Source organism: Petromyzon marinus, chromosome 66 (assembly GCF_048934315.1).
Source record: "Petromyzon marinus isolate PM22_M1 ecotype Great Lakes invasive population chromosome 66, UKy_Petmar_22M1.pri1.0, whole genome shotgun sequence".
Lineage (NCBI taxonomy): Eukaryota > Metazoa > Chordata > Hyperoartia > Petromyzontiformes > Petromyzontidae > Petromyzon > Petromyzon marinus.
The window spans coordinates 10,649,460-10,670,910 of NC_133732.1; the positions used below are offsets into that span (position 1 = coordinate 10,649,460).

The following is a 21,451-nucleotide window of genomic DNA, read 5'->3' on the forward strand; positions in this document are numbered from 1 at the left end:
ACTCAAGACGTCGTGACCTGCATCACGGTGTAGACTCAAGACGTCTTGAGTGTACACGGTGTAGACTCAAGACGTCTTGAGTGTACACGGTGTAGACTCAAGACGTCTTGAGTGTACACGGTGTAGACTCAAGACGTCTTGAGTGTACACGGTGTAGACTCAAGACGTCTTGAGTGTACACGGTGTAGACTCAAGACGTCGTGACCTGCATCACGGTGTAGACTCAAGACGTCTTGACCTGTATCACGGTGTAGACTCAAGACGTCTTGACCCGCATCACGGTGTAGACTCAAGACGTCTTGAGTGTACACGGTGTAGACTCAAGACGTCTTGACCCGCATCACGGTGTAGACTCAAGACGTCTTGAGTGTACACGGTGTAGACTCAAGACGTCTTGAGTGTACACGGTGTACACTCAAGACGTCTTGACCTGTATCACGGTGTAGACTCAAGACGTCGTGACCTGCATCACGGTGTAGACTCAAGACGTCTTGAGTGTACACGGTGTAGACTCAAGACGTCTTGAGTGTACACGGTGTACACTCAAGACGTCTTGACCTGCATCACGGTGTAGACTCAAGACGTCTTGACCTGCATCACGGTGTAGACTCAAGACGTCTTGAGTGTACACGGTGTAGACTCAAGACGTCTTGAGTGTACACGGTGTAGACTCAAGACGTCTTGACCCGCATCACGGTGTAGACTCAAGACGTCTTGACCTGCATCACGGTGTAGACTCAAGACGTCTTGAGTGTACACGGTGTAGAATCAAGACGTCTTGAGTGTACACGGTGTAGACTCAAGACGTCTTGACCTGCATCACGGTGTAGACTCAAGACGTCTTGAGTGTACACGGTGTACACTCAAGACGTCTTGACCTGCATCACGGTGTACACTCAAGACGTCTTGACCTGCATCACGGTGTAGACTCAAGACGTCTTGACCTGCATCACGGTGTAGACTCAAGACGTCTTGAGTGTACACGGTGTAGACTCAAGACGTCTTAACCTGCATCACGGTGTAGACTCAAGACGTCTTGACCTGCATCACGGTGTAGACTCAAGACGTCTTGAGTGTACACGGTGTAGACTCAAGACGTCTTGACCTGCATCACGGTGTAGACTCAAGACGTCTTGAGTGTACACGGTGTAGACTCAAGACGTCTTGACCTGCATCACGGTGTAGACTCAAGACGTCTTGACCTGCATCTTGTCGCTGTGCGCGTTTCGATCCCTCCATCTTGAGGTGAAGGCGCTTGTGACAGAGAGCGGGGTGAGTGGTGAGTGGTGATTGAGTGGTGTGTGAGTGGTGAATGAGTGGGTGGTGAGTGAGTGGGTGAGTGAGTGAGTGGTGAGTGAGTGGGTGGTAAGTGGGAGAGTGAGTTAGCGAGTGGTGAATGAGTGAGTGGTGAGTGAGTGGGTGGTGAGTGAGTGGGTGGTGAGTGAGTTGGTGGTGAGTAGGTGGTGAGTGGGTGGTGAGTGGGTGTTGAGTGAGTGGGTGGTGAGTATTGAGTAAGTGGGTGGGTGGTGAGTGGGTGGGTGGTGAGTGGGTGGTGAGTGGGTGTTGAGTGAGTGGGTGGTGAGTGTTGAGTGAGTGGGTGGTGAGTGAGTGGGTGGTGAGTGGGTGGATGGTGAGAGGGAGAGTGGGTGAGTGGTGAGTGGGTGTTGAGTGAGTGGTTAGTGAGTGGGTGGTGAGTGATTGAGTGGTGAGTTGAGTGTGTGGGTGGATGGTGAGTGGGAGAGTGGGTGAGTGGTGAGTGGGTGGTGAGTGAGTGGTGAGTGGGTGGTGAGTGGGTGGGTGGGTGGTGAGTGTTGAGTGAGTGGGTGAGTGGTTGGTGAGTGGTTGGTGAGTGGGTGGGTGGTGAGTGTTGAGTGAGTGGGTGGTGAGTGGGTGGTGAGTGAGTGGGTGGTGAGTGAGTGGGTTGTGAGTGAGTGGGTGAGTGGTGAGTGGGTGGGTGGTGAGTGTTGAGTGAGTGGGTAGTGAGTGGTGAGTGGGTGAGTGGTTGGTGAGTGATTGGTGAGTGGGTGGGTGGTGAGTGTTGAGTGAGTGGGTGGTGAGTGAGTGGGTGGTGAGTGAGTGGGTGGTGAGTGTTTAGTGAGTGGGTAGTGAGTGGGTGGGTGGTGAGTGGGAGAGTGGGTGAGTGGTGAGTGGGTGTTGAGTGAGTGGTGAGTGAGTGGGTGGTGAGTGGTGAGTGAGTGATGAGTGAGTGAGTGGGTGAGTGGGTGGTGAGTGGTGAGTGAGTGGGTGGTGAGTGGGTGGTTGGTGAGTGGGTGAGTGGGTGGTGAGTGGGTGGGTGGTGAGTGAGTGTTGGGTGAGTGGGTGGTGAGTGAGTGGGTGGTGAGTGAGTGTTGAGTGGGTGGTGAGTGAGTGGGTGGCGAGTGAGTGGTGAGTTGGTGGTGAGTGGGTGGTGAGTGGGTGGTGAGTGTTGAGTGGGTGGGTGGTGAGTGGGTGGGTGGTGAGCGTTGAGTGGGTGGTGAGTGTTGAGTGGGTGGTGAGTGAGTGTTGAGTGAGTGGGTAGTGAGTGAGTGGGTGTTGAGTGGGTGGTGAGTGAATCTATTTAATTCCATCAAAATTGGTAACTTGCAACACCTCACCTATCACCATCCTTAACGGAAAGAACGGTGATCCGATATCTGACCCTCAAGAACTCTGCTCGTGGTCCGACGTTCTATTCTGTCCGCCTGCTACAGCAGAGGTGTAGGGGATTCCAAGAGGGCCTCACACCTCTGCTTTACTGACCTGGTCAATGCCTATGATACCAATCAGTAGGCCTGGGCTCTGGGTTTGTTCTTCGTGATATTGGGGGTGTCCCTGACTGCCTGCTCCTAAATCAGCTCAGGGCTTCGCGTTGGTGGGCGGCAGGCCCAGGTCGGAGCCTTTCGCTGTTGCACGCGAAACGGAAGTCCTTTTTGACTCCTGCGTTAGTTAATGTTTCTCTGGTTCAATCTCGATTTGAAGCTTTCGTGACTGCAGCAATCCATACGCTGTGGTTCTTTTTGGTAAAGTCGCGTACAGAGTAAAACCTTGGATTGCCGGTAACTTGGTCTGCGAGTGTTTTGCAAGACGAGCAATTTTCTTTAATGAATATTAATTTGATGAACGAGCGAGGGTCTTGCAATGCGAGCGGTGCGGTACGTCTTCATTGGTTCTTTGGGTAAAGTCACGTAGAATGAGAATAAAATAATAAATTGATAAAATAAAATAACACAATAAAATTCTCACGACGTTTCGGCCACAACACAAGCGGCCTTCATCAGGTGAAGGGACGAGACTGTCTGGAGGACAGCGCTGGAGCGAACACAGCCAAGCTCAGACCGCGACCTTTAAGCTGTGTGAGAAGAAACAGAGCGCCTTGACAAAGGAATTGGCATACAAAAATTAGCATTTAATTGGTGTGGTACGTGTCTACGCTTTGCCGAGCGTCACGTGATCACACCTGATATACTACGAGTGCTTTGGATTACAAGCACGCTTCCGGAACGAATCATGCTGCGCAATCCAAGGTTTCACTGTAGTTAGACATAAACTAAAACACGTCACAGCGTTCCGATCGCAACACGAGCGGTCGTCTTCAGGCAGCCTTTAGAGGCCGACTCCTTTGCCTGTCGACGACCGCTTGTGTTGCGACCGTTCTTTGGGTAAAGTCGCGTATCATTAGACCTCCTTTGCCAGTGTTTTTTCCCCGATTATTACATTTTGGTGCTGGCAAAGGAGGTCTAATGATGTGTAGATGCTCACCCCGAGCCCTCATTACTTTGATAGTGGCATTGTCTTTGAGCTGTGTGACGCCTTTTGGCGTCATCTGGTCGAGCACCAATTGGGTCGAGGCTCAAAAGAAAGCCGTCCCTTGGTGTGGACCAATCAGTTTCAAGGACAATGCATCATATTATCATAGTATGTTTTGTGTTTGCATTTTGACTGCAGGTATTGTGGTTAATGCAGTGACATGAATCCTTGTAAAAAGGTTTCAGTTTTGTTGCCAGAGAAAAAGGGGAAAAACCATGTTATTAAAGTCATGTAGTTAGAAAATAACTTAAATAATCATAGAATACGACGTTTCGACTCTCTGGGTTGTATTGCATTATATTTCTAAGTTTGCTATGTTTCATATTCTTGGTTCTTTCGGTAAAGTCACGTAGAAGGGAAACAACATAATAAAAGCTTTAAATCAAAATTTGCTATTTTGTTTTCTCATTCATTCGTACCTGACGATGGTTGCAATCGAAACGTCGTATTCTATTATTATTTAATTGATTTAATTTCTTCATACGTCACTTTACCGAAAGAAGCAAAGGGTAATTCCTGCAGTCGCGAAAGCTTCGAATCTGGTTAATGTCTTTTTCGGCGCGCGGTTGAAATCGCTTTCCCGTGGCCGTACCGGAGGAACCTCCCGTCTGGTGCGGCCGCAATGGGAGGCTGACCGATGCCCGGGTGCGGTCGATTGATGGCTCTGCAGAGGGTGCTTTGGAAAAAAATGTGAACACTTCTGATTCCAGGCACGCATTGACAACGAGAAGGGCTCTTTGACTTTTTGCAGCTCTTAACATGACATTTGCTATCATGTTACAGCGATTTAAAGCTTTCGTGACTGCAGGGATTCATCTTCTTGGTTCTTTCGGCAAAGTCACGTAGAATGGGAATAAAATAATAAAAATAAAATAATAGAATAAAAATAGTTATTTTATTTCCATTCTACGTGACTTTACCGAAAGAACCATCAAGATGTTACAGCGAGTTATTATCCAGCTCCTTTTCCATTAAAAACGATAGTCCCATGTAAGCGTTAACATTTTCTTTAAGCGCCCTGTATTGGTCGACCGTGCTGATGGTCCGGTAATTTGCCGCTCGCTCTTGAGGAGTTCCAAGACTACCACTGAACCCGGGAGCGTGCCGCTCTTTAAGAGGTAGAGGGCCTTGCCAATGGGCCCCACAAAAAAGCGCGGCGTCTGCCTGGGTGGTTTTGCGCCGTCGAACGCAAGGCTGCGCTGTGCGCGCGCGCGACTAGCTACGTTCCTGACGAACGACGGAACCGCTGGGAAAAATGAAAAATCGCCGTCGTAATAATCTGGGGCAAAGCTCGGTCCCCCCCCCAATGGGGCGCGAGATGCGGACGCGGGCAGCACGAAGACCGAGATGCGTGGTGGGGTGGCGTCCAGGAGTACCCAGCAGCATGCCAATGCCTCGCGCCCCGCCGAGACGGCCGTACGACCGCCGCTTATTCCTCCTCGCTGCGACGTAGTTGTAACGGTCACTCGACCGCGTCGTACGTCCAGTTCGCATCTGCGTGATAGATATAAAAATATTGGATTGCGAGCATAATTCCTTCCCGAAACGTGTTTGTTAATCCAAAGCACTCGTATATCAAAGCACTCGTAATATATATAAAGTTGTGATCACGTGACGCTCGGCAGACAAAGCGTAGACACGTACACCGCTCGTATTGCTGAGACCCTCGCTCGTTTATCAAATTAATATTTACTTGCAAATTTTTGCTCGTCTTGCAAAACACTCGCAGACCAAGTTACTCGCAAACCAAGGTTTTGCTGTACATATTAAAAACGTGTTCCCCAATACATTCAGTCGCGTTATCTCGTCCAATTCGCGTTATGAGCATAACAAGACGCGGGGTTTATAGGAGAAGGGAGGCTGCAGCACTGTCGAAGCCTTAAATAGAAGCATTGTTTCACTGTGTCCCATGTGTGTGTCTCTCTCTGTGTGTCTCTGTACTCTAGCACTCTTAACCTATAATTTAGCAATCTTTGAAATAGCGTAATCAGCCAGACCATGCGTTAATTGTGTTTGGACCGACCCTCTGTGCTGCATTATATTGTTTCCAAATTTTACTAAATCTTGTTCAATTTGATGTGCTTCTCCATCTCTCTGTGTTTCCTCTCTCTTAAATTGAGCTCTTATATACCTGATGATGATTGCTTGCGTTGCAATCGAAACGTCGTATGCTATTATGAAATTTTATTTTATTATTATTTCTTATTTCTACGTGACTTTACCGAAAAAAACAAAGAGTAATTCCTGCAGTCACGAAAGCACCAAATCAAGTTGAGCTGTAATTTGTTGTGATAACTGTAATTATAATTTGTTGTGATAACTGTAATTATAGTTTGTTGTGACAGCTGTAATTATAGTTTGTTGTGATAACTGTAATTATAGTTTGTTGTGATAACTGTAATTATAGTTTGTTGTGACAGCTGTAATTATAGTTTGTTGTGACATCTGTAATTATAGTTTGTTGTGATAACTGTAATTATAGTTTGTTGTGATAACTGTAATTATAGTTTGTTGTGATAACTGTAATTATAGTTTGTTGTGACAGCTGTAATTATAGTTTGTTGTGACAGCTGTAATTATAGTTTGTTGTGATAACTGTAATTATAGTTTGTTGTGATAACTGTAATTATAGTTTGTTGTGACAGCTGTAATTATAGTTTGTTGTGACAGCTGTAATTATAGTTTGTTGTGATAACTGTAATTATAGTTTGTTGTGATAACTGTAATTATAGTTTGTTGTGACGGCTGTAATTATAGTTTGTTGTGACAGCTGTAATTATAGTTTGTTGTGACAGCTGTAATTATAGTTTGTTGTGATAGCTGTAATTATAGTTTGTTGTGATAACTGTAATTATAGTTTGTTGTGACGGCTGTAATTATAGTTTGTTGTGACAGCTGTAATTATAGTTTGTTGTGATAGCTGTAATTATAGTTTGTTGTGACATCTGTAATTGTAGTTTGTTGTGACATCTGTAATTATAGTTTGTTGTGACAACTGTAATTATAGTTTGTTGTGATAACTGTAGTTATAATTTGTTGTGATATCTGTAATTATAATTTTGTTTCCAGGTCGCGTCTGAAAAAGAGGCACGTGAGAGCTCAGTGGAGGGGGCCTTAGCCGGTAAAAAAACAAACACAAATTTGTTGTGTTGACCTGTCCCCCACCCCCCTTCCCCCGTTATCGCTGTTCCTCCTCTCCGCAGATGCGCAGATGGAGTCCGTCAAACGGGAACGCAGACTCGGCCTCTGGGATGGCACGAGCCCTGGGGCGATGGGCGACAGGGAAGGCGTCGATTGCAGTGAGTGGTGTCGGTGTCGCCGCGATGCCCCTCGGTCAATCGGTGAACGAGGGCCCTGCCATCATCACCGCTGCTCCTGCAGCTGACACAATAAACACGAATATGGTCACGTTTGTAAGAATTGTGGGTTCGTGAAAACAGGTTTATCAGCGGGCCAGGTCGATGGTCCAGCAAAACGTGTATGTTTGTACGTAGGTTGAACTTCTTTTGCACCGTACGCAGCCAACCGTGCTAATCTGTGGGTCTCTGCGGGTCTCTATGGGTCTGGGTGTCTGTGGGTTTCTATGTGTCTGGGTGTCTGTGGGTCTCTATGGGTCTGGGTCTCTGTGTCTCTGGGTGTCTGTGGATCTATGTGTCTTTGGATGTATGTGGGTCTCTATGGGTCTGGGTGTCTGTGGGTCTCTATGGGTCTGGGTGTCTGTGGGTCTCTGTGTGTCTGGGTGTCTGTGGGTCTTTGTGTGTCTGGGTGTCTGTGGGTCTCTGTGGGTCTGGGTGTGTGTGGGTCTATATGGGTCTGGGTGTCTGTGGGTCTCTATGGATCTGTGTGTGTGTGTGGGTCTCTGTGTGTCTGGGTGTCTGTGGGTCTCTATGGATCTGGGTGTGTGTGGGTCTCTGTGTGTCTGGGTGTCTGTGGGTCTCTATGGATCTGGGTGTCTGTGGGTCTTTGTGTGTCTGGGTGTCTGTGGGTCCCTATGGATCTGGGTGTGTGTGGGTCTCTATGGGTCTGGGTGTCTGTGGGTCTCTGTGTGTCTGGGTGTCTGTGGGTCTCTATGGATCTGGGTGTGTGTGGGTCTCTATGGGTCTGGGTGTCTGTGGGTCTCTATAGGTCTGGGTGTCTGTGGGTCTCTATGGGTCTGGGTGTCTGTGGGTCTCTATGGGTCTGGGTTTCTGTGGGTCTCTGTGTGCCTGGGTGTCTGTGGGTCTCTATCGATCTGGGTGTCTGTGGGTCTTTGTGTGCCTGGGTGTCTGTGGGTTTCTATGGGTCTGGGTGTCTGTGGGTCTCTATGGGTCTGGGTGTCTGTGGGTCTCTATGGATCTGGGTGTCTGTGGGTCTCTATGGGTCTGGGTGTCTGTGGGTCTCTATGGGTCTGGGTGTCTGTGGGTCTCTATCGATCTGGGTGTCTGTGGGTCTTTGTGTGCCTGGGTGTCTGTGGGTTTCTATGGATCTGGGTGTCTGTGGGTCTCTATGGGTCTGGGTGTCTGTGGGTCTCTATGGATCTGGGTGTCTGTGGGTCTCTGTGTATCTGGGTGTCTGTGGGTCTCTGTGTATCTGGGTGTCTGTGGGTCTCTGTGTGTCTGGGTGTGTGTGGGTCTCTATGGGTCTGGGTGTCTGTGGGTCTCTATGGGTCTGGGTGGCTGTGGGTCTCTGTGTGTCTGTGGGTCTCTATGGATCTGGGTGTGTGTGGGTCTCTATGGGTCTGGGTGTCTGTGGGTCTCTATAGGTCTGGGTGTCTGTGGGTCTCTATGGGTCTGGGTGTCTGTGGGTCTCTATGGGTCTGGGTGTCTGTGGGTCTCTGTGTGTCTGGGTGTCTGTGGGTCTCTATCGATCTGGGTGTCTGTGGGTCTCTGTGTGTCTGGGTGTCTGTGGGTCTCTATCGATCTGGGTGTCTGTGGGTCTCTGTGTGCCTGGGTGTCTGTGGGTCTCTATGGATCTGTGTGTGTGTGTGGGTCTCTGTGTATCTGGGTGTCTGTGGGTCTCTATGGATCTGGGTGTCTGTGGGTCTCTGTGTGTCTGGGTGTGTGTGGGTCTCTATGTGTCTGGGTGTCTGTGGGTCTCTGTGTGTTATGTCGACAGTGGAGCTGCTGTGCCCACCTCGATGCGCGTGGTCTCTCTGCGGGGACGCCGCTCATTGCAAAATTCATTCCTTGCTTTTCAAAAATCGTTTCTTTTCGCCGACGAATCCCAACCGATCGGTGTATTTGGCCGCGTATCAACTCCATTCGACCGGTTCCATCTGCCGTGGCGGTTGAGGGTTTAACAACAACAACAACAACAATCTTTTTGCTATGAAGCGCCTTCCACCAGCAGCAACAGCAGCACCAGCAGTAGCAGCAGCAGCAGTACCAGTAGAAGCACCAGCAGCAGTACCAACAGCAGCAGCAGTAGCAGCAGCAGCACCAGTAGCAGTAGCAGCACCAGTTGCAGTAGCAGCAGCAGTACCAACAGCAACAGCAGCAGTAGCACCAGCAGCAGCAGTAGCAGCAGCACCAACAGCAACAGCAGCAGTAGCAGCAGCAGTAGCAGCAGCAGTAGCAGCAGCAGCAGTAGCAGCAGCAGTACCAACAGCAGCAGCAGTAGCAGCAGCAGCAGTAGCAGCAGCAGCAGTAGCAGCAGCAGTACCAACAGCAGCAGCAGTAGCAGGAGCAGCAGCAGTAGCAGCAGCAGTAGCAGCAGAAACAGCAGCAGTAGCACCAGTAGCAGTAGCAGCAGCAGTAGCAGCAGCAGTAGTAGCAGTAGCAGCAGCAGTACCAGCAGCAGTAGCAGCAGCAGTAGCAGCAGCAGTACCAACAGCAACAGCAGCAGTAGCACCAGCAGCAGTAGCAGCAGCAGTAGCAGCAGCAGTACCAACAGCAACAGCAGCAGTACCACCAGTAGCAGCAGCAGTAGCAGCAGGAGCAGTTCAGCAGCAGTAGCAGCAGTAGCAGCAGCGTCCCGGACACTGAGCCACCGCTAACAATCCATTCCCCTGCCCCTGAGCTCCAGGTCCCGATCTGAGCATCGTCAAAGTGGAGAGGCCGGAGGAGAGAGGAGACGCGGAGACCGCAGACCGGAACTTCATCGAGGTGGAACTCGAGGAGGAGGAGGAGGGGGGGGCCATGGGTCATGGTGAGTCCCATTGATTGACTCACTCTCATGATCAAACTAAGCCATGAAAGTAAACTATTAAACTAAGCTATTAAAGTAAACTATTAAAGTAAACTATTAAAGTAAACTATTAAACTAAACTATTAAACTAAGCTATTAAACTAAACTATTAAACTAAGCTATTAAAATAAACTATTAAACTAAGCTATTAAACTAAACTATTAAACTAAACTATTAAACTAAACTATTAAACTAAGCTATTAAACTAAACTATTCAAGTAAACTATTAAACTAAGTTATTAAACTAAACTATACTAAACTATTAAACTAAACTATTAAACTAAACTATTAAATCTCGATTTAAAGCTTTCGTGATTGCAAGAATCCATCTTTTTTGGTTCTTTCGGTAAAGTCACGTGACTTTACCGAAAGAACCAAAGAAGATAAAATATTAAACTAAACTATTAAACTAAACTATGAAACTAAGCTATTAAACTAAGCTATTAAACTAAGCTATTAAAGTAAACTATTAAAGTAACCTATTAAAGTAAACTATTAAACTAAACTATTAAACTAAACTATTAAGCTAAACTATTAAAGTAAGCTATTAAACTAAACTATTAAACTAAACTATTAAACTAAACTACTAAACTATTAAAGTAAACTATTAAACTAAACTATTAAACTAAGCTATTAAACTAAGCTATTAAAGTAAACTATTAAAGTAAACTATTAAAGTAAGCTATTAAACTAAACTATTAAACTAAACTATTAAGCTAAACTATTAAACTAAGCTATTAAACTAAACTATACTAAACTATACTAAACTATACTAAACTATTAATCTAAACTATTAAACTAAACTATACTAAACTATTAAACTAAACTATTAAACTAAACTATTAAACTAAACTATTAAAGTAAGCTATTAAACTAACCTATTAAACTATACTATTAAAGTAAACTATTAAATTAAGCTATTCAACTAAGCTATTAAACTAAACTATTAAACTAAACTATTAAACTAAACTATTAAACTAAACTATTAAAGTAAGCTATTAAACTAAACTATTAAACTAAACTATTAAACTAAACTATTAAACTAAGCTATTAAACTAAACTATCAAAGTAAACTGTTAAACGAAACTATTAAAGTAAGCTATTAAACTAAACTATTAAACTAAACTATTAAACTAACTATTAAACTAAACTACTTATTTTACCAGGTAAGACCCACTGAGCTGCTGTGTGGCTCATTTGCAGAAGTGACCTCACCATCACAATTGGTCACTCAACCAAGTGGCCCATCATCATCATCGTCACGTGGAACTTCATAGCAGCAGCGAAATACTCGAAACGCACGGCGACGTTGATTCTAAATGTGGAGGGGAAAAACCGGAGGACCCGGAGAAAAATCCACGCGGCCACGGGGAGAGAGACGCAGACTCCAAATATACAGCAGCAGGCGTCGTCAGCATTAGGATTGAACCCACGACCTCCTGCACACCAGGCGAGGTAGTTAACATCTCCTAGTCACCGTGATGATGATGATGAGAGAGACACACAGACTCAAAATCTACAGCAGCAGGCATCGTCAGGGTCAGGATTGAACCCACGACCTCCTGTGTACCAGGCGAGGTAGTTAACATCTCCTAACCACTGTGATGATGATGAGAGACACGCAGAATCCAAATCTACAGCAGCAGGCATCGTCAGGGTCGGGATCGAACCCACAACCTCCTGCGTACCAGGCGAGGTATTTAACATCTCCTAGCCACCGTGGTGATGATGAGAGAGACACAGACTCCAAATCTACAGCAGCAGGCATCTTCAGGGTCGGGATGGAACCCACAACCTCCTGTGTCCCAGGCGAGGTAGTTAACATCTCCTAGCCACCGTGATGATGATGATGATGAGAGAGAGACAGACTCCAAATCTACAGCAGCAGGCATAGTTAGGGTCGGGATCGAACCCACGACCTGCACACTCGGCGAGTGTAACCAGTGTGGTCGTGTTACTAATAAATTCTGCATATATTCACAACTACAGTGTTAGAGAGGGCGCAATGAGCGGCTGTTGAACCTTGTGGTTCTTTCGGTAAAGTCACGTAGGTAGAAATAAAACAAAATAAATCACGACGTTTCGGACGCAACACAAGCGCCCGTCTTCAGGTGACAATCGCGATAGCCGCAGTGTCTGCTGCGAGCAGCACGATGTCTGCTGCCTTGTGAATGTTGCCGAATCACGATTGGCTCAGGATAGATGTGCGGTGCCGTTAGGGCCACGCCCTTTGTCGTACGCACGTCAGGCGGGCACGCGCCAGAGTCACGTGAAACGCTGGATAAGGGATATTGACGAAAGGGAGGTCCGTCCTGAGGCCAGTGGGTGACGCCGTTGGGGTACCCTCTGTGTGTGTATGCGTGTGCATATACGTGTTTGTCTTTGTATACGTGTGCGTGTGTGTGTGCTGGAGCGGCAAAACAACCCCCTACCTCCTCGCGGTGCCGGACGGGCAACTCTGTCGTGGACAGTGCTGTGGGGGGAAGTCCAATTTCGATTGGCTCCTCCCCTCATGGCATCTGTGTCCACCACAGGGGCTAACGAATAAGCTTGTGCCGGAGGCCCCGGGGGGCCAGGCGTCTATGACGTCTCCTGGCCAAACCCCAATTGGCGGAGCCAGGAGATTGAATATCTACCCTCGGGGCTCCTCCAGAAACAACGAAAAACCACTACGGGTGGCCACGTGGAATGTTCAAACGCTCACTGCGGAGGAGAGGCTGCTACTCCTCTGTCGGGAGCTGGACCGGTACCGCCTGGATCTATGTGGCATTCAGGAGGTCCGGTGGACCGGTTCTGGCTCCTGCCACCATGAGGGGTGGACAATCCTCTACTCGGGGCAGCAGACTGCCAAACAACAGGGTGTGGCTCTTCTTTTGAACAAAAGAATGAAGGGGGCGTGGGAGCGTGGCGGTGAGGTGTGGGAAGCTGTAAGCCCCAGGCTACTTTGGGCTCGCCTTCCCATCAACCGGAGGCGAGGAATGGTGGTCGTGGTTACTTATGCCCCCACCGAAGATGAATATCCGTGGAGGGATGCAGGCAAAGCCGATGAGTCAGATGCCTTCTATGACCTCCTGTCACAGGTGCTGGCTAAAGTGGCCCCTCGGGATAGAGTCATCATGTTGGGTGACTTCAATGCCCGAGTCGGTCATGATGCTGGCACCTGGTCTGGAGTGATTGGAGGGCATGGGCCAGATCAGCTCAATAACAACAGTAGGAGGCTGCTAGATTTTTGTGCAGCCCATGGGCTTGTAATTACCAACACGCTGTTCCGGCATCGGCGCATCCACACAACATCATGGATGCATGCCGGGTCCAAGCAAGAACATCTGCTGGACTACATAGTGACGGACCAGCGGATGCGAGTCCATGTCCTTGACACCAGGACCTACCGTGGCGCTTATCTGCCCTCTGACCATCGACTAGTCATCTGTAAGATGCGCCTGCCATTCTTCCACTCCGTTGGTGGGTATACACCCAGGACCCCATTCCAACCTAAAGTGGCCTGGTCTCAGTTATCTGATGAAAGTTGCAAACGAGAATTTCATCATCGCTTGCGGCTGGGATTGGCATCGTCCCCGACTCCTCCTGACGTCGAGGGTAAATGGGCGAGGTTTAGGACTGCGACTCATGCAGCTGCAATGGCTGCTTTGGGTATGCGGTCCAGACCTCCCCAGAGACCCTGGCTGACAGAGGAGGTGTTCAGGATGGTTGAGAAAAAGCGACAGGCCCACTGTCATCGGCTACAGAATCCCACTTCAGAGAATGAGGAGGCTTACCGCAGCCTTCACTCGGAGGTTCGGAGAGCCGTGAGGCGCTGCAAGGATGGGTGGTGGTCGCGGGTTGCTGAGGAGATGGAGTCTGCCTCAGTGGCCCATGATCACAAATCTCTATTTAACTCCATCAAAAAAGTAACCTGCAGTGCCACACCTATTACCATCATTAGGGGAAAAAACGGTGATCCAATCTCCAACCCCCAGGAACAGGTTTGCAGATTTGCTAAGCATTTCTGTGAGGTCCTGGAGGGAAAATCCCTCAGCCAGGAAAACATCATGGCACAAAGTGAGGATGACCCTGCTGAGGTTGTGGTGCCTCAAATATTTGAAGAAGTCACCCCCTGTGAGTGGCTGGCTGAGGTGCCATCTGTTGAGGAAGTACTGAGAGCGATCCGGAGTCTGAGACCAGGAAAGGCAGCGGGCACAGATGATCTCCCAAGTGAAATGCTGAGGGAGGGTGGCGTTTGTGCACAGACTGCCCTATATGACATCATAACAACAGTCTGGACCACTGGACGGGTTCCGCAGGATTGGAAGGATGCCCTGGTGGTCCCCCTTTTTAAGAAGGGGGACCGCACAGACTGTAACAACTACAGGGGCATTTCACTCCTCAGTGTGCCGGGAAAGGTCCTGGCAAGGATTATTCAGCATCGCTTTGCCAGGCACGCTGAGGAGAGGCTTGCGGAGCCCCAATACGGTTTCAGGAAAGGGTGGTCCTGCACAGATGCCATATTTTCTGTCCGTCTGCTACAGCAGAGGTGTAGGGAATTCCAAAAAGCCCTACATCTCTGCTTTATTGACCTGGTCAAGGCCTATGATACCATCAGTAGGCCTGGGCTCTGGGTTGTTCTTCGTGCTTTTGGAGTACCTGACCCTCTGCTCACGATCATTAAGGACCTTCATGATGGTGAGCGGGCCCGGGTAAAACTACGTGGCCGGGAGTCAGAGCCATTCCCTGTGCACCTTGGGGTGCGACAGTGATGTCCTCTGGCTCTCACATTATTTAACATCTATTTTGACCACGTAGTTCGTGAAGCCTTCAATTGCTGTACCGGGGGAATCTCCATATGGTACAGATATAATGGGAGGCTGATCGATGCCCGGGTGCGGTCAAGGGATGGCTCCCTATTGCTCAACCACGTTATGTATGCTGATGATTTGGTAATAGCTGCTCATTCAGAGGAGGAGTTGGAGACGCTGCTGCTGAGACTGGAGCGTGCCACTAAGAGGTGGGGCCTTACCATCAGCCCCACCAAAACTAAGCACCTGCCTGGGTATTTTGTACCATCGGACACTACACCCCCACAACTCCCAATCGGTGATGGGGCAGTTTTGGAGCGAGTGGAGAGTTTCCCATACCTGGGCAGTGTGCTTATGACCGGCTCCAGTTTAACAGCAGAGGTCTCACTCCGAATCAGTCGAGCGGCAATATCTTTTCATCGGTTGCATAACGCTGTGTGGAAGCTACCTGGTCTGTCGCTCCGCACTAAGCTTCAGGTCTTCTCGGCCACGGTCATTCCCTCCCTTCTCTACGCTTGCGAAACGTGGACCCCCCTAATGGAACATCTTCGCCGGTTAGAAACATTTAGGCTGGCCTGCCTACGATCCATCCTGGGTTTAACCAGACTGGATTGTGTGAGGAGCTCACAAATCCTTGAAAGATCTGGGCAAGGTCACATCGGTGAGCTCCTCCGGCGGGCAAGGCTGCGATGGCTGGGTCATGTAGCCTGCATGCCCAGCCACCGCATGCCGAAACAGCTTTTGTTCGGCCGGATTGAGGGGGCTAAACGGGCACGGGCTAGAGAAGAGATGGAGTGATGTGGTACAGGAGGACGTGGAGGTGAGTGGACTTGCCGATGACTGGTACCAGCAGTGTCAAGATCGGCCTCTGTGGAGGAGGCTCGTGAAGGACGCTACTGGGCAGTTGGAGGTAGTCGCCCTCCAACAACAATGGAGGGCGGAGGAACGACGCTCACAACAATGAGCGGAGCGCCGGGTGGATAAAGCACAGCAGGTTGGCACAGTAGGGGGCACAGGTGGTGCATTAGCCAGTCATCTCAGTCAGTCGACCCGTGGCACCTGGGTCTGCCCCGTGACCTCCTGCCAGCGGGCGTTCGACACTTCACGTGGCCTCAGGGTGCACATAGCCTGGCACAAGCATCGTGGTGACGTCACCGCCACTTAGTGGTGAATGGCGGTTGTTGTTGCTGGAGCGGTAGTGTAGCGGTCAGCGCTACGCTGCGCTACGAACCCGGAGACCCGGGTTCGATTCCCGCTCACGGCCAACACCTGTGACGAATATCTGAACCGGTCCTGGGCCTCCCCTAGGTCGACTCAGCCTCAAATGAGTGCCTAGTGCGGTGTATAGTAAACATCGCCACTGGGGAGACAAAGGCGGCCGGGCGTGGTGCTGGCCACCCACCCCCTCGTGTGCCATTCCGGCCTTCACAGGTGCTGCTCGCTCACAGCACTTGCCCCTACAGTCTGTTACAGGCTAAACCGGGGACCTTTGTCTTTGGAGCCGTACAACTAAACAAATTCCGCTTTGTAAACCTCGTCGCTTCCCCCTCCTCAGAAAGTCCTTGTTGTTGTTGTTGTTGTGGTTGTGATCGCGCGTGGCCGGTGTTGGGAGAGAGGGGGTGGGGGGGATGATCACGCAGTGGAGCTAAGGAGAAGGACGCAGGAGCGTTTGTTGATGACCACCACCCCTCCCCGCGCGTCATCGGTCACGGGGCCAAGAGAACCATCGAGGCCACGGTCCGGCACGGGCCACACGAGGCGGTTAACATCTCCCAGCCGCCGTCGCGCCACTCCCGGCAGCTAATGGATCGGCGTCGCTCCCGGCGCACGTTCACCTCCGCCGTCTATTTCTGTGTCTCAACCGGCGCCGGCGGGCCAAGGCGGCGACGACGGCGGGCGGCGCTGCCGGGGCTGCGGCGAGGACCGCGGCGAGGACGCGAGCGCCGACCCGGCACGTCGCGGGTGCGCGCGGTGCGGCGAGCGGCTCGGAGATTCGGCGTCGCCCGGCGGCGGCGGCGGCGGCGGCGGCGGCGAGCGGAGGAGGAGGGGGAGGAAGCGAGGAGGCGGCGGCGCCGGCGGCGGCGGCACCGCCGGCGCCGAGAGGGCGCACGAGTGCGGCGAGTGCGGCAAGGCGTTCTCGAGCAACTTCAGCCTGGCGCGGCACGCCATCACGCACACGGGGGAGCAGCCTCACGCGTGCCCCGAGTGCGGCAAGAGCTTCTCCTACCGCTACAGCCTGGCGGTGCACGCGCGCACCCACACGGGCGAGCGGCCGCACGCCTGCGCCGACTGCGGCAAGGCGTTCGCCGAGCGCTCCGGCCTGGAGGTTCACTCGCGGACCCACACGGGCGAGCGGCCTCACGCGTGCCCCGAGTGCGGCCGGGCGTTCTCCCACCGCAGCAACCTCAAGAAGCACCGGCGGTCGCACACGGGGGAGCGGCCCTACGCCTGCGAGCAGTGCGGCAAGCGCTTCGCCAAGAGCTCCGTGCTGCAGATGCACTACCGGACGCACTCGGGCGAGCGGCCGCACGTCTGCGCCGAGTGCGGCCGGGGATTCACGCAGAGCTACGACCTGGTGGAGCACCGGCGCACGCACACGGGCGAGAGGCCGCACGCCTGCGACGAGTGCGGCAAGCGCTTCTCCCGCCGGGAGTACCTCAAGGTGCACCGGCGCACGCACACGGGCGAGAAGCCGTACGTCTGCGCCGACTGCGGCAAACGCTTCTCCCGCCGGGAGTACCTCAAGGTGCACACCAGGAAGCACGCGGGAGAGGGGGCGCCGGGAGCGCCGGCGCTGGGAGCGGCCATCGAAGCCGGCCGCGAGTGAACGCCAAAACACGCCGCCGGCAATGGCGGGGTAGAAGTTGGCGATCGCTACGCGTGGCTGTGTGTGTGGTGATGCCACCGCCGCTTAGTGGTGGAACGGCGGTTGTTGTTGTTGTTGTTGTGTGGGGAGCGGTGGGTGTAGTGGTCAGCGCTCCGCTGCGCTACGACCCCGGCGACCCCAGTTCGATTCCCGCTCACGGCCAACACCGGTGACGAATATCTGAAACCGGTCCTGGGCCTCCCCTAGGTCGACTCAGCCTCAAAATGAGTACCTGGTGCGGTGTGTAAACATTGCCACTGGGGAGACAAAGGCGGTCGGGCGTGGTGCTGGCCACCCACCCCCTCGTGTGCCGTTCCGGCCTTCAGAGGTGCTCGCTAACAGCACTTGCCCCTACAGTCTGTTACAGGCTTTACTGGGGGATCTTTGTCTTTGTGTACGTTGAACTTTTTTCGCACCACCGTACGTAGCCTAACCTTGCTATAATCACAACAGCAAGCAGTTCTGAGGAAGTAAGTTTTCGAAACCTAGAAAGTTCACCAGTTGAATGAATAAAGTAATGAATAAATACAAAATAATGTGGAGGCACGCTGGTCCCGTCGGCAAATGAGCGTTGCTCGCGTCAGGCAGACAACAACGCAGTAGGAAGACGAGCGGTCACAGTACGGGAAGGGGGGATCGGAGGCATTGTTCATCGTGGGGCATGATCTGCACGTGCGCAATAGCTCCTCAGGGTTCACGTCGCGTCTCTTGCTACGTGACTTGCCGTCTTAACCGTGAGGTGTCACGTCCACAACGGGGGGAGGTGCGGGGGGAGGGGGGGGGGGGACATTCCCAGCACAGCCCGCCGAGTCTTCGTACGGCATTCGAAAATGCAACCGACCAGCGACGACGACGAGGATCGCGACCGCGCGTGTTTGGGAAGTCCACTGGCATGGGACGGCGACCGCACGAGAGGGGAGAGGGGCAAAGATCGCGAAGGCAACGGAGGGGGGAGGGGGGGGGGGTGGAGTGTTGGCAGGATTCAGTAACATCTGTAGAAGCAGGCAAATCTGCTACGAGCCCGAACTGGACGTCTTAAGAGCGCGTGTGTTCGGGCACAGCTTTGTCCGCCTGCGAGATCTGGACACCGACTGAAGACTGACGGAGATCAGATGTACTGCCGCATTTCAATTGGACTCAAAGAGTGACCAACGTCGAGCGAAGGAACAGGTTGCACCACGGAAGAAGACGACCTGATGGCGATGCAGGCAGCGACGAGGACACTGGGCACGATGTTGACACGCGCATGTCGTAGGATGGGCCACAACAGGAACATTGAAAGTGTTCATTTGAAGCTTTCGTGACTGCAGGGATCCATATTCTTTGGTTCTTTCGGTAAAGTCACGTAGCTAGAAAAAAATAGAATAATCTCTTGTGACTTATAGAGTAATCTCTTGTGATTTATAGAATAATCTCTTGTGATGTATAGAATAATCTCTTGTGATTTATAGAATAATCTCTTGTGATCTATAGAATAATCTCTTGTGATTTATAGAATAATCTCTTGTGATTTATAAAATAATCAATTCTGATTTATAGAATAATCTCTTGTGATTTATAGAATAATCTCTTGTGATCTATAGAATAATCTCTTGTGATTTATAGAATAATCTTTTGTGATTTATAGAATAATCTCTTGTGATCTATAGAGTAATCTCTTGTGATTTATAGAATACTATTTTGTGATTTATAGAATAATCTCTTGTGATTTATAGATTAATCTCTTGTGATTTATAGAGTAATCTCTTGTGATTTATAAGGTAATCTTGTGATTTATAGAATAATCTCTTGTGATTTATAGAATAATCTCTTGTGATTTATAGAATAATCTCTTGTGATTTATAGAATAATCTCTTGTAATCTATAGAATAATCTCTTGTGATTTATAGAATAATCTCTTGTGATTTATAAAATAATCAATTGTGATTTATAGAATAATCAATTGTGATTTATAGAATAATCTCTTGTGATCTATAGAATAATCTCTTGTGATTAATAGAATAATATTTTGTGATTTATAGAATAATCTCTTGTGATCTATAGAGTAATCTCTTGTGATTTATAGAATAATCTCTTGTGATTTATAGAATAATCTCTCGTGATTTATAGAGTAATCTCTTGTGATTTATAGAGTAATCTCTTGTGATTTATAGAATAATCTCTTGTGATTTATAGATTAATCTCTTGTGATTTATAGAGTAATCTCTTGTGATTTATAGAATAATCTCTTGTGATTTAAAGAATAATCTCTTGTGAATTATAGAATAATCTCTTGTGATTTATAGAATAATCTCTTGTGATTTATAGAATAATCTCTTGTGATTTATAGAGTAATCTCTTGTGATTTATAGAATAATCTATTGTGATTTATAGAGTAATCTCTTGTGATTTATAGAGTAATCTCTTGTGATTTATAGAATAATCTCTTGTGATTTAAAGAATAATCTCTTGTGAATTATAGAATAATCTCTTGTGATTTATAGAATAATCTCTTGTGATTTATAGAATGATCTCTTGTGATTTATAGAGTAATCTCTTGTGATTTATAGAATAATCTCTTGTGATTTATAGAATAATCTCTTGTGATTTATAGAATAATCTCTTGTGATTTATAGAATAATCTCTTGTGATCTATAGAATAATCTCTTGTGATTTATAGAATAATCTCTTGTGATTTATAGAGTAATCTCTTGTGATTTATAGAATAATCTCTTGTGATTTATAGAGTAATCTCTTGTGATTTATAGAATAATCTCTTGTGATTTATAGATTAATGTCTTGTGATTTATAGAATAATCTCTTGTGATTTATAGAATAATATATTGTGATTCATAGAATAATCTCTTGTGATTTATATAATAATCTCTTGTGATTTATAGAGTAATCTCTTGTGATTTATAGATTAATCTTTTGTGATTTATAGAGTAATCTCTTGTGATTTATAGAATAATCTCTTGTGATTTATAGAATAATCTCTTGTGAATTATAGAATAATCTCTTGTGATTTATAGAATAATCTCTTGTGATTTATAGAGTAATCTCTTGTGATATATAGAATAATCTCTTGTGATTTATAGAATAATCTCTTGTGATTTATAGAATAATCTCTTGTGATTTATAGAATAATCTCTTGTGATTTATAGAATAATCTCTTGTGATTTATAGAGTAATCTCTTGTGATATATAGAATACTCTCATGTGATTTATAGAATAATCTCTTGTGATGTATAGAATAATCTCTTGCGATTTATAGAATAATATCTTGTGATTTATAGAATATTCTCTTGTGATTTATAGAATAATCTCTTGTGATCTATAGAATAATCTTTTGTGATTTATAGAATAATCTCTTGTGATTTATAGAGTAATCTCTTGTGATTTATAGAATAATCTCTTGTGATTTATAGAGTAATCTCTTGTGATTTATAGAATAATCTCTTGTGATTTATAGATTAATCTCTTGTGATTTATAGAATAATCTCTTTTGATTTATAGAATAATATCTTGTGATTCATAGAATAATCTCTTGTGAATTATAGAATCTTTTGTGATTTATAGAATAATCTCTTGTGATTTATAGAGTAATCTCTTGTGATTTATATAATAATCTCGTGATTCATAGAATAATCTCTTGTGATTTATAGAATAATCTCTTGTGATTTATAGAGTAATCTCTTGTGATTTATAGAATAATCTCTTGTGATTTATAGAGTAATCTCTTGTGATTTATAGAATAATCTCTTGTGATTTATAGAGTAATCTCTTGTGATTTATAGAATAATCTCGTGATTCATAGAATAATCTCTTGTGATAATCTCTTGTGATTTATAGAATAATCTCT

The 21,451-nt window shown here is 48.0% G+C and overlaps 2 protein-coding genes across 3 annotated transcripts in view; one reads left to right on the forward strand and one right to left on the reverse strand.

The window, feature by feature from the left end:
* The first annotated feature begins 1,185 nt into the window (after positions 1-1,185).
* Positions 1,186-19,490, forward strand: LOC116956586 (uncharacterized). The gene is made up of 4 exons (XM_076054666.1): positions 1,186-1,279; positions 6,990-7,085; positions 9,784-9,912; positions 16,625-19,490. The coding sequence occupies exons 2-4, from the start codon at positions 6,998-7,000 to the stop codon at positions 17,569-17,571; spliced, it is 1,164 nt and encodes a 387-aa protein (XP_075910781.1). The 5' UTR covers positions 1,186-1,279; positions 6,990-6,997; the 3' UTR covers positions 17,572-19,490.
* Positions 5,522-21,451, reverse strand: part of LOC116956585 (uncharacterized) — a 39,794-nt gene continuing 23,864 nt past the window's right edge. Inside the window, exons 8-9 of one of the 2 annotated variants that reach the window (XR_012930353.1) lie at positions 8,899-9,040; positions 5,522-7,167 (exon numbers count right to left, since the gene is read on the reverse strand). The gene's annotated coding sequence lies outside the window, so the exon portion shown is untranslated. The remainder of the gene's footprint in view (positions 7,168-8,898; positions 9,041-21,451) is intronic. The other variant, XR_012930354.1, reaches the window with a different exon arrangement.

Coding starts and splice junctions, on each gene's coding strand:
- LOC116956586 (XM_076054666.1), top strand. CDS start 6,998: ATGGAGTCCGTCAAACGGGAACGCAGACTCGGCCTCTGGGATGGCACG. Junction 7,086..9,783: donor CAGGGAAGGCGTCGATTGCA/GTGAGTGGTGTC, acceptor CCTGCCCCTGAG/CTCCAGGTCCCGATCTGAGC. Junction 9,913..16,624: donor GGGGGGGGCCATGGGTCATG/GTGAGTCCCATT, acceptor CGGCGGGCCAAG/GCGGCGACGACGGCGGGCGG.